Here is a 16,500-nt window from a genome sequence, read left to right as displayed (position 1 = left end):
GAAATACAAATGATTGGATGCAGAAAATTCTGGATTAATAAAGCATACTTAACTGTACATTACAATAGGTATTTTAATAATTTTATTTATTTGAATATCACATTTTCTACAAAAGAATATTACAGATTATATTACTTATATGACGGTAATATAATACAACAATATGTGTTAAATAAATTCACTAAAAACAGGCAACAGTGAGACTTTTTCCAGTGAATTTCTGTCAGATAAAATATTTGCAACAGCTATAAAACCAGAGTAATAAATATTTAAATGTGATTTTCTAGTTTAAACAAATATATTTTAAGGTACTTTAGGACCTAGACAACATTCTTGTAATCTCCGACTCAATGGACATGAGTTTGAGTAAGCTCCTGGAATTGGTGATGGACAAGAAAGCCTGGCATGCTGTAGTCCATGGGGTTGCAAAGAGTTGGCCACGACTGAGTGACACTGAAGTGCTGATGTATAAACTGTTTACCTTTCTTTGAACTTGAAATACGTTTGGCTTTGTGGCCATTTTTCTGTGATACTTAGGTAGCCTTCTATGAAGTAATCTCCTTTAATATTTAATGAGATGTGATGATGGAACTAAAAATACTGCTAAAGGAAAAGCAATGCTTTCTCAGGATAAGAAGGATGAAATTGCTTTCTGTAGGGAATTGATGTATATTCACTTTAAGGATAAACATCAGACTGTGTTCTGAAGCACCACGTTTTCAATGAAGTCTTAATCTGAAAAGAGGTCACATTCTATTTTCTGTATCACTTTTACAAACCTAAAATTGTGTTTGTTTTATTTATCATAAATAAATTGCATGTCAAATAAAAAAAAAAGAAAAGGCAAATCACAAGTAAGTCACTGGAAATTTACAGCAACCTGTTTTCCAAAGTTTTAAGAGATGAATTAAAGCAGGAATCATATGCTTTTGTTAGTTTTGCAGTTATTGTTATTAGTTTAACTCAGAGTAAGAGAAAAGATCATTGATCAAGATGCTGCCTGTAATTTTTAAAATGAGTTAGAACCTGCTGAATCACAAGCAATGTGGGCTTCAGAATATGTCAACTGTTGTACACTGTCACATCTCCTGGAGCTGTGGACAAAAGTAATTTGGTGGTTCTTTTCCTTTTCACTAAACTTACAAGATCTTGAGGAGATCAAATAAGTTTAATATCTAATGGAAAGTCTCACACTTGCTGAAGCATCTGAGATCCTTGTAAGAATCTGCTGCCATGTGTGCGCATGATGGGCTTCCCAGGGCTGCTAGTGCTAAAGAACACGCTGTTGGGGGCCAGCGTGAGGCACTCCGTCCATGACAAAGGTCATGAGAAAGGAGGCTCGACATACGCAAAGGCGGGATTGAGCCTCAGGACTCCCCCTGGAAATCCTCGAGCATCTACCCCCATAACCAGAGTCTGCCTACTTTACTACTTTGTGCTCCCACCTACACCTCTGACTTTACAGGGGGCTGTCCCCCACCACCTCTTTCGGAGAAGGAGTTAACTTAGAGCTCCAGTTAATAAAAAGTCCTGGGCGTGACAAGAGTGTTTTAACCTACAAACTCCTCTGAAGGTTCTCTAGCCTGCCTGACAGGCTTGTCCGGCCACATGTGATTGCTCACAGCCTCCCAACCGTGAGAGGCACGAGATGCTTTAAACCTTCTAAAAACAGGTTCCTTAGAAAAGTTAGAAAACTATTAGTATAAGGATAATGGGCTGATTAGAAATTGTATTGGTGAAGGGTTTTTCATTTGTTGAGCCAATGTTTGTTGCTAAGTCTCCACATCCCCTGCCCTTACACACATTAATGAATATATAGAAGAAATAAGTATTAACCTTTGATATTAATCACATTAGACCTTAGGCTAAGTAAATTCTTTCCTTAACTAAAACCTACTACACCCTCACCCTATAGGAATGTAACTTTATTTGGGTGGCATCTGTTTTAAGAATAATCACCCTTGGAGAAAAAAGTGTTCTGGTTGACTGACCACTGTCACAAGGAGAGTGTCGTAAATTGTCAGCAGGCCCCCCTGGCCAGAAGATGATGTAACACCCCTAAGACCTCTGTATACATTTGTGTGAAGCACCTGACTTTGATAAAAGTCAGGACTGCTGACCCCGCATGATTTTTGCATAACATCTCAGTGTATAAAAACAGACTCTGGAAAATAAAGAATTGGGATCAGTTTCTTGAAATACTGGTCTCCCCATGTCTCTCTCTCTTTCACTCTGGCTGAGTCTCCACCTGGAGCGCGGAACCCACCATGCTTACTAATTATGCCTGGGCTTCTAAGATCCGACCGGGGAGGCCTCAGTGTCTCCTCTCCTTCGGGAGAACGGAAGGACGCCTGTGGCCTACGTAAGTGGTGCAAACTTCTTGTCTTGAAGTTTTATTGGTCTCCCGTGTAAACCAAGCCACTCAGCCTCTTTTCTCCACTGAATTTTCCTACTGAGCTATCCTTATTCTATTACTCTTTATATCTTTAATTAATATCTAATTGAAGCTATTGTATCCTGACCCTCGCAGACGCTGTCCCCGCTTCGAATACCCTGGATCAGCCGGGGCTGGACCCCGGCAACACGCCTGCCAATGCAGGCGACATAAGAGATGTGGGTTTGACTCCTGGGTCGGGAAGATTTTCTGGAGGAGAGCATGGCTAACCACTTCAGTAATCTTGCCTAAAGAATCCCATGAACCGAGGAGCCCAGAAGGCTACATAGTCCACAGGGTTGCAAAGACTTGGACATGACTGAAGTGATTTAGCACGCATACATGTACCCATGTTATCTTAAATGTCACTGTTGAATAAACCAAAAATGGGCAATATTTTAGCTAGAAAATATCAGAAACACTGTGACATGAGTAACAGTTGCTACTGCATGTTTTTCACGATTAAATGATATTTAACAATAACGTAGAGCAGAATCAAGTTTAATGCTGAAGAAATTAGTTTTTAAACTTAAGGCAATGGCACCCCATTCCAGTACTCTTGCCTGGAAAATCCCATGGACAGAGGAGCCTGGTAGGCTGCAGTCCATGGGGTCGCTAAGAGTCGGACACGACTGAGCAACTTCACTTTGACTTTTCACTTTCATGCATTGGAGGAGGAAATGGCAACCCACTCCAGTGTTCTTGCCTGGAGAATCCCATGGACAGAGGAGCCTGGTGGGCTGCCATCTATGGGGTTGCACAGAGTCGGACACGACTGAAGCGACTTAGCAGCAGCAGCAGCAGTAAGGCTTGATTGACAATATAAAAACGATAATTTTAAAAGCAAACTAAATTACATGATCTGAAACAACTGTTTACAAATATTGAATTCTGTTTTAAAGCAGATGTTTACATTTGCTTTTCTATTTACTCTTTCTTTTCATAAATGCAGCCAAGTAATAATCCTATTTTCACAAAGATCTAAAGTAAACACTGGGATGAAGTTTAGGAATAAATATCACCTCACTGAACCTCTGCCAAATGGTCTTTTTCTAAAGTAATATTCATAGTCTATTATTGCCTTTATTTCTGGCCATATAACAAGAAATGATTTGGTTACATCAAAAGAGTTGGCAGACTCTTCACTACCTCATACCAGTTAGAAAGCTCATCATTAAAAAAACCTACAAACAAAAAATGCTAGGGAGGGTATGGAGAAAAGTGAATCCTCCTGCACTGTTGGTGGCAATGTACATTGGTCAGCCACTAGGGACCACAGAATAGAGGTTCCTCGAAAAATTACAACTAGAACCACCATGGTGGTAGTTTAGTCTCTCAGTCATGTCCGACTCTTTGCAACCCCGTGGACTGTAGCCCACCAGGCTCCTCTGTCCATGGGATTCTCCAGGCAAGAATACTGGAGTGGGTTGCCATTTCCTTCTCCAGGGGATCTTCCCAACCCAGGAATCGAACCCAAGTTTCCTGCATTGCAGGTAGATTCTTTACTGACTGAGCTATGAGGGAAGTGCAAAGCAATCTTGCTCCTGGGCATGTATCCAGAGAAGACTATTCATATAATTCAAAAAAGATATATGCACCCCTATGTTCACCACAGCACTATTTACAAAAGCCAAGAAGCCTGGAAGTAACCTAAATTTCCATCAACAGAGGAATGGATAAGGAAGATATGGTTCGTATATACAATGGAATATTGTTCAGCCATAAAAAAGAATGAAGTAATGACATTTGCAGCAGCATGGATGCACCTGGAGATTATCATACGGAGTGAAGCAAATCTAAGAGGAAACCAAATAAGAGTAAGAGAAAGGCACGTGGAGTGTAAAATGTGACAGAAATGAGCCTATCTACAAAATAGACACAGTCACCGACAGAGAACAGACTTGTTGCTACTAAGGGGAGGGGCTGCGGGAGGGGTGGATTAACAGTTGGGATCAGCAGATGCAAGCTTTTACATACAGATGAATAAACAGTAAGACCCTACCACATAGCACAGGGAACGACAGTGTCCTGTGGAATTTTCCATGATGGAAAAGCATAGGAAACAGAACATATATATATATATATATCTGAGTCATTTTTCCGTACAGCAGAAATTAACACAACATTGGGAATCAACTATCCTTTAATAATATGAATTTAAAAAATAAGAGTGAACTCTCCTCTTTGTTTATTGCTAGCAGTAGCCACATAACATCTATGGTAATACTGAAGGAACCTAAGGAAAATCTCTCAAAGAAGGTATGGTTATGACCACTCTGACAGAAACAGAGAAATTCCAACATGGACCTCAGCTGAGGGTCAGTTCCTCAGCCAGAATATAGACCTCTCCCTTCCTGACTCCTGGGCCATGCTGTCAGAGATCCAGGGATCCTGGATGATGTTCTAACAAGGAACAGGGTGGTGAGTCAAGGTCACTCCTAAGATAAACCAAAACATGGTGAATCTGAAGAGGGCTGTCTTCTGGGAGAGTCCTACCAGTACTATAAACTAACCTTTGAGGGGAAGAATGATTCTCTCAAGTAATTTTCACTTCAGGACTGACTTGTCTGGTCCATGTCCAGGTAATGAATTATTTATGTTTCTCTCATGTTATAAACTGCAATAGACTCAGGAATATGCTTTCAAATGAGGTCCTCTATACTTGTTCAAGTTTCACTGTGTGTGTGTGTGTGTGTGTGTGTGCGCGTGTGTGTGTGTGTGTGTCTGAACTGAGTGCAGCATCTTCAGTACGTTGAGGAACCATGTGACAGGTTTGGATTAAGCCACCCTGAAAGCTCCTTTTCTAGCCATAAAGAAAAGCAGCAGATTTCTCTACTTGGTTTATTATATTGGGTTATAGAAATATCACCTGAAAACCTTTATGTGGCATTTTCTTTTAGTTGATAAACTTTTCTTTTTTGGTCAGTAGCCACGTGGCTGTGATAGATACGATATCTCTAACAATAACTTCCTGAATTATTTCACTTTGCAACTAATGAATTATGTCATTTATAACAGTCTAATTTTAAATATCATATATGAAACGATTCACCAGTCTAGATTCGATGCACAATACTGGATGCTTGGGGCTGGTGCACTGGGATGACCCAGAGGGATGGTACAGGGAGGGAGCAGGGAGGAGGGAGGAGGGTTCAGGATGGGGAACACGTGTATACCTGTGGCGGATTCATGTTGATATATGGCAAAACCAATACAATATTGTAAAGTTTAAAAATAAAAAAATAAAATAAAATAGAAAAAAAATAAACACAGTAAAGGCCACATTAAAGTAACCAAGGAAGAAAGGTGAGTCTTATTTTCCCTGCATACTCAGTTTTCCACAAAGAACTGAAATTCAAATGAGATTGTCTTTGTTCAGAAAACAAATTGGGACATAAGCAGTCCAAAAATCTCATTCTGGCTTCACACTGAAATGAGTGCCTCACATAATTTTCCTGTTTAATCCAGAAACAAAAAGTTACTAATCTAGAAATGAAGGCTTGATACCAATCATTTATCTTATGGAAAAATATGTGTGGTCATGTATCATAATCAAACAGCATTAACACTGAAAAAACTAAAACGTCCCACAAATGGTAAATAATAATCAAAACAGAACACATTTTCTAACGTAAAGATTGTTATGTAAATCTTACATTTGACCATTAACCACTTGAATTGTGCTTATCATTCAAGATATTGTCTTTTCTCTTTGGTGCTTGCTTTCTTTCTGATATCTCAACCATATTCTCCATAAGTATTTTCAGTCTTGGTGAGATGGACTATCTGAAGGCAACAGTTAACAGACATAAAGAATTAGAAGGAAAATCTTTGAAGACAAATGTATTGAATGTTTTTCTGTAACTCATAACCTGTGAGAAACTATTTATTACTGAGCAATACCAACTCTATATGTAAAATATTAAAATAGCCACCAAGATTTTAGTGAGATGGTGACTTTAAATTACAGAGAATATATCTGTTTTTCTTGTTCATTCTCATTTATTCCTACAGGTAAGGTCCCATTAATAAAATAGGAATGTATGTAAATAAAGCATTCATTTAATGCCATGGTCTTGCAATGACCATTATTCTAAAGCAAAAATATTCAAGAGACTCCTAAGAAGGAAGATTCTTTTAAAAAATAATCATCACTCAGTGGACTCAGTTACAGGTTTATTGTATGGCTGTCCTGACTCCCTCTCACTGTTCTGTGAGGAAACGTAATTACCAAATAGCTTATAACATGCATAATTTATCTTATAATAGATGCTCATTCTCTCTATAAATACCTGATGAAGAAGCAAGTTACTGATCACTGCCCAGAAAACTCAACACAGGCCATCCAGTCTAATTTGAGATGATCTTTTTCCCCTTCTAGCCTCCGTTCTGGCCGTCCAATTACATGGCATTTTATGAAACAAAAGAATGGTGCTGTTTTTGTTCTATTTGAAGATAAAGCTAGACATATGAAATGCAGAAGAATGCAAACGATTGTGTGAAGGGAAATTCTGGATAACTAAGACACTTCTATCCTATACAGTGGCTCAGTGGTAAAGAAGCCACCTGCCAATGCAAGAGATGCAGCTTCAGTCCCTGCGTCAGGAAGATCCCCTGGAGTAGGAAATGACAACCCACTCCAGTGTTCTTGCCTAGAAAATTCCCCTCTTACACTGTTGGTGGGAATGCTAACTAGTACAGCCACTGTGCAGAACAGTGTGGAGATTCCTTAAAAAACTGGAAATAGAACTGCCGTATGACCTAGCAATTCCACTGCTGGGCATACACACCAAGGAAACCAGAATTGAAAGAGACACGTGTACCCCAATGTTCATCGCAGCACTGTTTATAATAGCCAGGACATGGAAGCAACCTAGATGTCCATCAGCAGATGAATGGATAAGAAAGCTGTGGTACATATACACAATGGAGTATTACTCAGCCATTAAAAAGAATCCATTTGAATCAGTTCTAATGAGGTGGGTGAAACTGGAGCCTATTATATAAGCCAGAAAGAAAAACACCAATACAGTATACTAACGCATATATATGGAATTTAGAAAGATGGTAAGGATAACCCTGTATGAGAGATAGCAAAAGAGACACAGATGTATAGAACAGTCTTTTGGACTCTGTGGGAGAGGGTGAGGGTGGGATGATTTGGGAGAATGGCGTTGAAACATGTATATTATCATATGTGAAACAGATCACCAGTCCAGGTTTGATGCATGATACAGGGTGCTTGGGGCTGGTGCACTGGGATGACCCAGAGGGATGGGATGGGGAGGGAGGTGGGAGGGGGGTTCAGGATGGGGAACACATGTACACCCGTGGCAGATTCATGTCAATGTATGGCAAAACCAATACCATATTGTAAAGTAATTAGCCTCCAATTAAAATAAATTTATATTAAAAAAAAAAGAAAATTCCATGGACAGAGGAGCCTGGTGGGCTACAGTCCATAGAGTTACAAAAGAGTCAGACACTACTTGGCAACTAAACAACAATAAGACACTTCTATCTTCCGTGCTTTCAATTCAAAGCCAATTGCTTTGAACTGAAATTCAAATGATTTCAGCTTGAATTGATTCAGAATGATTGCTTGAACAGAGGGGTTAACAACTTGCCTCGGCTCTAATCTGCAGCCCTTTCCATGTGAGTTCTCTTTACCTCTGAGTCTGATAACCAGCAGTCTGAGGGGATTTCAGGAGTTCCCTATGTCCGATCTGTGGTATCACACAGTCTTGATGTTCCAAAACATTGCCTCTGCCTTTTAAATATTCCCTTTATTCAACTCTTTCACACTGTTTTATTTTGAATGTGCCACCCATTTTCTGTTGGATCCTGTCTATTGCAATTTATTTAGTTCTACCTATTTATTTCCTCAGGGAAAATTCTGCTGATGGCATATAAATAAAGCATTTATTTAGACTTGGACACGTCATCATCCATCAGTGCTGTTGTGGCACAAAAACACCGTAAATATTTGAATCATTTCTATATCAGTGGAATGATTTCACTAGAAATGTGTAGAAATAACTACCACTTAAACAAGTTTAGAAAGATGTCTGACAGTCACTGATTTGCTAAGTCTACTCTGAGTGAGACAAACATTTTATAGAATTTCTATAAAATCACTGAACTGATTTTATGGAAAGCACAAAATCAAATTAGATATTCTAGTCCAGAATATTTTCAAGAACACAGCTTGTTCTCACAGTTAAGTATGAAAAGTGATCTTTACCTTTTCGCCAGTTTCTCCTTTGCTGCCTTCAAAACCTTGCTCTCCCTGTAGAAGAGGAATACGACATGTATAATAATAGGTACGCTACTTTTAACACATGTAATTATTACAATAAAAGTAATAGTTTCTAAATTTGAAAAATCAATAACTGTATATATTAAAGTGTTTCTAAAATATAAGCTGAAAACCAATATTAAAGTTATACAAAATTTTAATTACTCACTGAAGGAATGATTTTCCAGGGTACAAGCTCTAGTTTCACTACTTCCAATGCAATTTGATACTCACAAGCCTGAATTTCTCCATCCATAAGACCTTTCTCATAGGTTTTTTGACAATTGAATGCATCAAATACTGTGCCTGGCAAAGACTGTCAGTCACTATTGCTATTACTACTCTCACTGTTGATTCCACTAGACGCAGTAGGAACGTCCTTCTCAAGCTGACTTCCATGAAGACTGTTCCAGGGAGAGGTGTGTGATGAACGAGCCGAGAGTTCTGGCTCCAGCTCTGAGACCAGCGCCAGGCTCCTTCCCACCCAGATGGCCTGCCTCTCCAGCACAGAACACGGTGGGCTCTCATGCACCATATTGACTCTGAGAGGTAGAAGCCCCCTATTCTTCAACTAAACCTCTCTCATCTGACAAGCTTATTTTCCCACTTAACTCTGTACAGATATTTAGAGCACTGATGTTTCATTCATAAAATCAGTAACTATTCATTGAATGCCAAATGTATGTCAGGCCCTCATGACAATATAGCCAGCAAGGAAATGTTGGGGAGGGTCATACACACCCCTTCACTTACAAGAAGTGCTCAGTAAACATTTCCTGAGTGCACCAAGACAAGGGGATGAAGGGTTTTTTATCTCCAGTTTTTTTTCTGCAATTCTTCAAAGTGACACAATACAATTTACATTATACGTTGAAACAAAATGCAGCTCTTTTCTATGTGTATATATAGTCTGTGTATACTATATATATAAAATCATATGTATGTGTGTATATGGACACATATATACATGATTAAATAATTACATCTGGTGTCCCAGATGGTAAAGAATCTGCCTGCAATGCAGGAGACCTAGGTTCGAGCCCTGGGTAGGGAAGGTCCCCTGGAGAAGGAATGGCTACCTACTCCAGTATTCCTGCCTGGAGAATTCCATGGACAAAGGAGCCTGGTGGGCTACAGTCCATGGGATCACAAAGTGTCAGACATGACTTAGCCATTAACACTTTCACTTTCTGCTTCATCTATCCTCAAAAAATGTACCAGGAAAGAAAGCAAGTTAGATTTGTGTACATTTGCCACTGAATGTGTGGTCTATCTTTTTCTTCCATTTTTCCTAAAATATAGACTTTAACTTGATCTGTTGATTCAAGCTAACATGAAGCTGCTAAATGGCCCAGTACCCCAGCCACAACGCCAGCATGAAGCAGCCACCACAAACAACTTTTGGAAAGTCCAAAACTATTTCCCAGCAGATAAATCTACACATCCCTTGGCTGGCAACTCGACTCACAGATGTGGCACATGCTGTATTACTGGGTTTTGTCTAGAACTGCTGGGAAGAAATGCAGAGGCTTGCTATTTCTTCTCTGCCAAATCAATCTTGGTGTTTTCACCAAGCAAGTAAAGGAAGATTTCTTCAAAAGCTATAACTATAGATAACTGCCTATCTTTTTAAGGTAGTTTTTTAGCTACAGAGCAAAACCCAGATGCTATAGTAACTTCTGACTTCTGGTTGCTAAAGTCTGTGAAACATCTTCAGAGCATAGAAATGACATGACTGGTGGGCATTTAATATTGCATCAATAATGCTCTCCCCTGTGGTGGGTTATCTGGGTGGTATCATGACAGCTGGCCCCACCCAAAGTGGCCCCTCATCTCTTCAGAAAACTGGAATAAGCCAGTCTCTGTGTTTCCAATAATGCTGGTCACATCCAATCATATTTCTCCTCAGGGGAAGAAATCAGCCTTTGGACAGTAAAGGATGAAATGAAGTTCAGCTTGGTGAAAAGAAAGATTCTAGGCTCAAAGAATCTGGCCAATGCAAAAATCCTTATTATGTACAAGTTTATCATTCTGAAACATTTTTTGAGGAGATCACTTACAACATCTTTGCAATATTTACTATTTTATGCCATTGTAACTATTACATTTAGCTCAATCTGGGAAATAACAAAAAAGGAAAAAAAGTAACCACAAATAGTCAAAAGCAGTCAGTCCTGTTCTAGACTTCATTTAGCTTCCCTGGGGGCTCAGCAGTTAAGAATCTACCTGCCAATGCAGGAGACCTGGGTTTGACCCCTGGGTCAGGAAGATCCCCTGGAGAAGGAAATGGCAACCCACTCCAGTATTCTTGCCTGGGAAATCCCATGAACAAAGGAGCTTGGCAGGCTACAGTCCATGGGGTCACCAAAGAGTCAGACACGACTGAGTGACTAAACACCACCAAAATTTAGACTCTTGGTGAAAACATTCCCAGAGCAGCTGTCACACTCCCAGGCCCCAGAAAGCACCACTACCCATTCTCCAGAGAAGCATGTGGCCAAGCCCCTCTCATAAAGCTCTGCCCTAGAGCAGCTCCTCTGAGAAGGGATTACTACCATGGGTTCTCTTTGAGAAGAAAGATCAAGTGGTGGTCAAGTCAGGGGACTAATTCAGTCTCACCAAATTTCCTGAATCTTCACTATATCATGTGCAACTTCAACTTTTGAGATGTTAAAAGTTCTTAACTAACATGAAACATTAAAAAAAAAAGTTTACCTTTTGACCAGGTAAGCCTGGAGTGCCACGTAAACCATTTTCACCCTAAAAGAAATACACAGAATAAATTTCATTGTCACAAAACACAAACGAATGAAGAAATTCTGCATTGCTAACCATCAGTTCTAGAGTTGTGGGGCAAGGCAGCCTAATGCTGAATGTTCAGTGAGTACAGGGGCTTTGCATCCACCCCTCAGCTGCCAGCGCCAGGACTAGCGCTTTCATTCAGAAAATAAGAACGCGGAGGCTCTGACAGGTTTCACCTAACTAGGAGCATCACCTAAGATTTGAAGGTAGGTCTCTCTGATTCCACAGCCCATGCATTCCCATTTGCTACTTAGTGTCTTCCGTTTTATTTTCTCTTTCAAATCTCTGGGCATACTGTTCTAGTCTGACACAGGTTCTCTATGGGCCAAGTACTGTTCTGACAACACAGTTATGACCATCTTCTTACAGATGATTATACAATCAGGAGATAGAACTGGAATTAGAGTTCACATAATTCACTTCTGTGCATCTAACCGCCCCTCTTCATTGTCTCATGGAAAAGATTTTGTTCTGGTGACCTCTTATCTAAAAACTTATGTGTGTGTATCTATGTGTGTGTGTGTGTGTGTGTGTGTATATATATATATATGTTTGTGTATATATATATATATATATATATATATAGCACCACCGACTCAAGGACATGAATTTGAGCAAACTCAGAGAGATAGCAGAGGACAGAGGAGCCTGGTGTGCTACAGTCCATGGGGTCACAAAGAGTCAGATACAACTTAGTGACTTAACAACAGCAACAACTATATATATATACACACACACACATATACGTATGTGTATAACCTCAGATATGCAGATGACACCACCCTTATGGCAGAAAGTGAAGAAGAACTAAAGAGCCTCTTGATGAAAGTGAAAGAGGAGAGTGAAAAAGTTGGCTTAAAGTGCAACATTCAGAAAACTAAGATCATGACACCTGGTCCCATCACTTCATGGGAAATAGATGGGGAAACAGTGGAAACAGTGGCTGACTTTATTTTTCTGGGCTCCAAAATCACTGCAGATGGTGATTGCAGCCATGAAATTAAAAGATGCTTGCTCCTTGGAAGGAAAGTTATGACCAACCTAGATAGCATATTCAAAAGCAGAGACATTACTTTGCCAACAAAGGTCCATCTAGTCAAGGCTATAGTTTTTCCAGTGGTCATGTATGGATGTGAGAGTTGGACTATAAAGAAAGCTGAGCACCAAAGAATTGATGCTTTTGAACTGTGGTGTTGGAGAAGACTCTTGAGAGTCCTTTGGACTGCAAGGAAATCCAACCAGTCCATCCTAAAGGAGATCAGTCCTGGGTGTTCATTGGAAGGACTGATGTGGAAGCTGAAACTCCAATACTTGGCCACCTGATGCAGACAGGTGACTCATTTGAAAAGACCCTGATGCTGGGAAAGATTGAAGGTTGGAGGAGAAGGGGACGACATAGTATGAGATGGTTGGATGGCATCACCGACTCAATGGACATGGGTTTGGGTGGACTCCGGGAGTTGGTGATGGACAGGGAGGCCTGGCGTGCTGCAGTTCATGGGGTCGCAAAGAGTCGGACATGACTAAGCGACTGAACTGAACTGAACTGATATACGTATACATATATATACATATATATGCATATGTGTATACACACACGTGCGCACACACACACATATAAAGAGCATATACTTTCTTGCTCATTCCTGTCAATTGTCTTTAAATCAGTTTTAAAGACATGCTGATGCTGTTTTACTTGAAACAGTTACTTGGGAGAATTTTCAGTTCTTCCCAGTCCATCTGGTTCCTTTGCTGGGTCTGAAGGTTTTCAGCAGAGGCCTATCAGTTTCCATTACTGGAATTCACGGGCCATCTCTTTGACAAGCCTGCTTTGCAAACAGCACATGAGCTAGAATGAGATACCCAGGGAGGATGTGCACATTCCCAGTGGAGCCTCAGGAATTCAGCTGCTCCAAGGAAGTGACTTGGGCTCCCGAGTTTCCAGGTTTAGAAAGCTCAAAACAAACTAGCAATTCTATTGACCACTTTATTTCCGGCAAACATTTTTAAGACAATAGTTTTTTTAAAGTATTACCTAGAATGAAGTTAGATATCACTTCTTAGAATTTTTAAAATAAAATTCAAATATATGAAGAAAAAAATCATGTCTTCAAATTTTAAAATAGCAATAATATATTCTGTTTAAGCCTAGAAAGATCTTTATCATTTCATCAGTTAGTACATTTCTGGAAAGGTTCCATCATTTTTAGCCGCAGCGGACTGCTCTATGTGTGTGCTCAGTTGCTAATTCGTGTCCAATACCTTGTGACCCCATGGACTGTAGCCAGACAGGCTCCTCTGTCCACGGGATTTTCCAGGCAAGAATAATGGAGTGGGTCGCCATTTCCTCCTCCAGGGGCTCTTCCTGACTCGGGGCCAAACTCACATGTCCTGCGTCTCCTGCATTGGCAGGCAGATTCTTTCCTCACTGAACCACTTGGGATGCCCCATACTGCGATATACGTGCACATAATTTTAAAGATGAAGGCTTTTCTTCAGTTAAATTATCTGTGTTGCACAGTAAAACTGCTTTTATCACAGAATATACTGGACACCAAAGGCAAAACTTTGTGGCTAAGTTTAAGAAGTGTTGAAGCAGCAATAAAATACTATGTTCTTATCTATGTAATAAATATATTCAGATTACTTAAAAAGGTATATAGTTTTAGACCTCAGGCATCCCACAATTACATTATAAACTTCCCATTTTGTTTAATAAAGTGATAGTCAAAGCACATTCAGATTTGACCCCAGGGTGCATTCTGTGGAAACAGCTTCTGTTACTCATCACAGAACTATGTCCATTTGTCCATGAGGAACACAATTATTTTCATGGGTTGGTTCAATATAACGTTTTATATCATTTTACAAGTTACACATGATAACAAGATATGGTATGTAATCCAGTAAAGCACGCTGACACAGTGCACATTGCCAAAAATACTTTTTTGGAAAAAGGAGAGGAGTACCAGTAGCTCCCTGCTGTCTTTGCTCACGGCTCACTCTTCTATACCATGTGCTGTGAGAACTGGCACCTAAAGACCCGCCTCTGGGGTTATGTCAGGTTAGGGTCACACCTGGATGATCTGGCAACTGGGTACCAAAAGTCCTTAAGAGGAAGAAAGCTTCTCTTTTTGATGGACATTGGTCTTATGACTGTTATAATGAAAATGTTTTCCTATGGCCAGTGTTAACTGATCTCTGATCTTTCCTGACCAAAAATTTGTTTTGTAAACATAATTCTAAACTCCATGATATATGGAATTTAGAAAAACAGTAACAATAACCCTGTATACGATACAGCAAAAGAGACACTGATGTATAGAACAGTCTTTTGGACTCTGTGGGAGAGGGAGAGGGTGGGATGATTTGGGAGAATGGCATTGAAACATGTTTAATATCATATATGAAATGAGTCGCCAGTCCAGGTTCAATGCACAATACTGGATGCTTGGGGCTGGTGCACTGGGACGACCCAGAGGGATGGTACAGGGAGGGAGGAGGGAGGAGGATTCAGGATGGGGAACACGTGTATACCTGTGGCAGATACATGTTGATATATGGCAAAACCAATACAATATTGTAAAGTTAAAAAATAAAAATAATAAAAAAAATTTTTTTAAGTATGATTAGCCCTTTAAATTTAGGTTAATTAGAACACTATACACAAAACAAAGTATAGAATAATTAAAGTGGTAATATAAATAAAACTACTTTAAAAATTAAAAAAAAATAAAATAAACTCCATGATACCCCAATCGACAGCACTGATCATTCTCCCAGGAAATGAGTTGGCTTCACAGGACACAATAACATGTGGAAGATTTTGAGATATCAGGAAACTTTTGATGCTTAAACTGTGCAACTCTGGTATTCAGAAACATATTTATTTTCTTCTCACAGATTTTCTTAAAGTTACCACAGAGGTCTGTCATAGAAACTTATAATCATTTAAAACCATTTGGCATTTTTCCAGTCCCTGAGGGACAAGTTAGCATATCTGTTTTCGACTCTATCCCAAAATATTATTAAGTAGCATAACAACTGGCCTTCCCTGGTGGCCCAGCTGGTAAAGAATCCACCTGCAGTGCAGGAAACCTCATGTGATTCCTGGGTCAGGAAGATTTCCCTGGAGGAGGGATAAGCTGCCCGCTCCACTGTTCTTGGGCTTCCCTGATGGCTCAGAAAGTAAAGAATCTGCCTGTAATGTGGGAGACCTTGGTTTGATCCCTGGGTTGAGAAGATCTCCTGGAGGATTGCATGGCACATGGGAACCCACTCCAGTATTCCTGCCTGGAGAGTCCCCACGGACAGAGGTGCCTGGCGGGCTACAGTCCATGGGGTCGCAAAGAGTCAGCCACAACTGAGCGACTTAGCACAGCATAGCATAACAGCTGAAGGAAATAATAGTCTTAAAGAGCAAAATTTTGTTTAAGAGATTAACAGACTATGTTTCTCCTGTCAAGGTTTTATCTAAAACCTAAGTTGTGTCAATAGAATGAGCCTTCCCAACTCTGAATCACAGTTTCAAAACTCTTGTGCCCATGCAGCTTGGGATCAAATTGAATTCTATTCAATAAATGCCTGCCTGAAATTACTGGTGGAGCTGACATTAGCTGTTTTTTCTAAACTCTTGCTGTCCCTCGGTGTTCCTAGTCTCAGTACAGGAAGAATTAAGAAGTTTCTTTGGCTTCCCATCAGTATTTTAGCCCATTATTGAAAGAAAATTACAATCAATGCTTCTTGTCTCTACTATAATGTTCAAAGCTTGTTTCTGTGGCATGTAGCTTCTCTCAGGTTTATCCATCAAAGGGCCTGTGCTCCTTTCTTATTAGGAATTCAAGGTCCAAATGGGCCACAGATGAATATGAGTAATAAAAAGCAGGGAAAAAAAATCTAACATTGCTGCTGAGAGCCTTGTCACTATGTTATTGCTGCAATACATAGCAAGTCTTCAACTTCACAG

General features: G+C 39.9%; 1 protein-coding gene across 2 annotated transcripts in view; it reads right to left on the bottom strand.

Annotated features, from left to right (window-relative positions):
* COL19A1 (collagen type XIX alpha 1 chain) overlaps positions 1-16,500 on the bottom strand; it is a 445,397-nt gene that overhangs the window by 305,765 nt on the left and 123,132 nt on the right. For both annotated transcript variants that reach the window (XM_027550856.1, XM_027550857.1), the window contains exons 10-11: positions 11,448-11,492; positions 8,679-8,723 (exon numbers count right to left, since the gene is read on the bottom strand). In XM_027550856.1, the coding sequence (XP_027406657.1) occupies positions 8,679-8,723; positions 11,448-11,492 (90 nt within the window). The remainder of the gene's footprint in view (positions 1-8,678; positions 8,724-11,447; positions 11,493-16,500) is intronic.

The sequence above is a fragment of the Bos indicus x Bos taurus genome, chromosome 9 (assembly GCF_003369695.1).
Source record: "Bos indicus x Bos taurus breed Angus x Brahman F1 hybrid chromosome 9, Bos_hybrid_MaternalHap_v2.0, whole genome shotgun sequence".
Taxonomy (NCBI): Eukaryota; Metazoa; Chordata; class Mammalia; order Artiodactyla; family Bovidae; genus Bos; species Bos indicus x Bos taurus.
The sequence above is the reverse complement of the archived record's forward strand: the minus strand, read 5'-3'. Positions and strand labels throughout refer to the sequence as shown.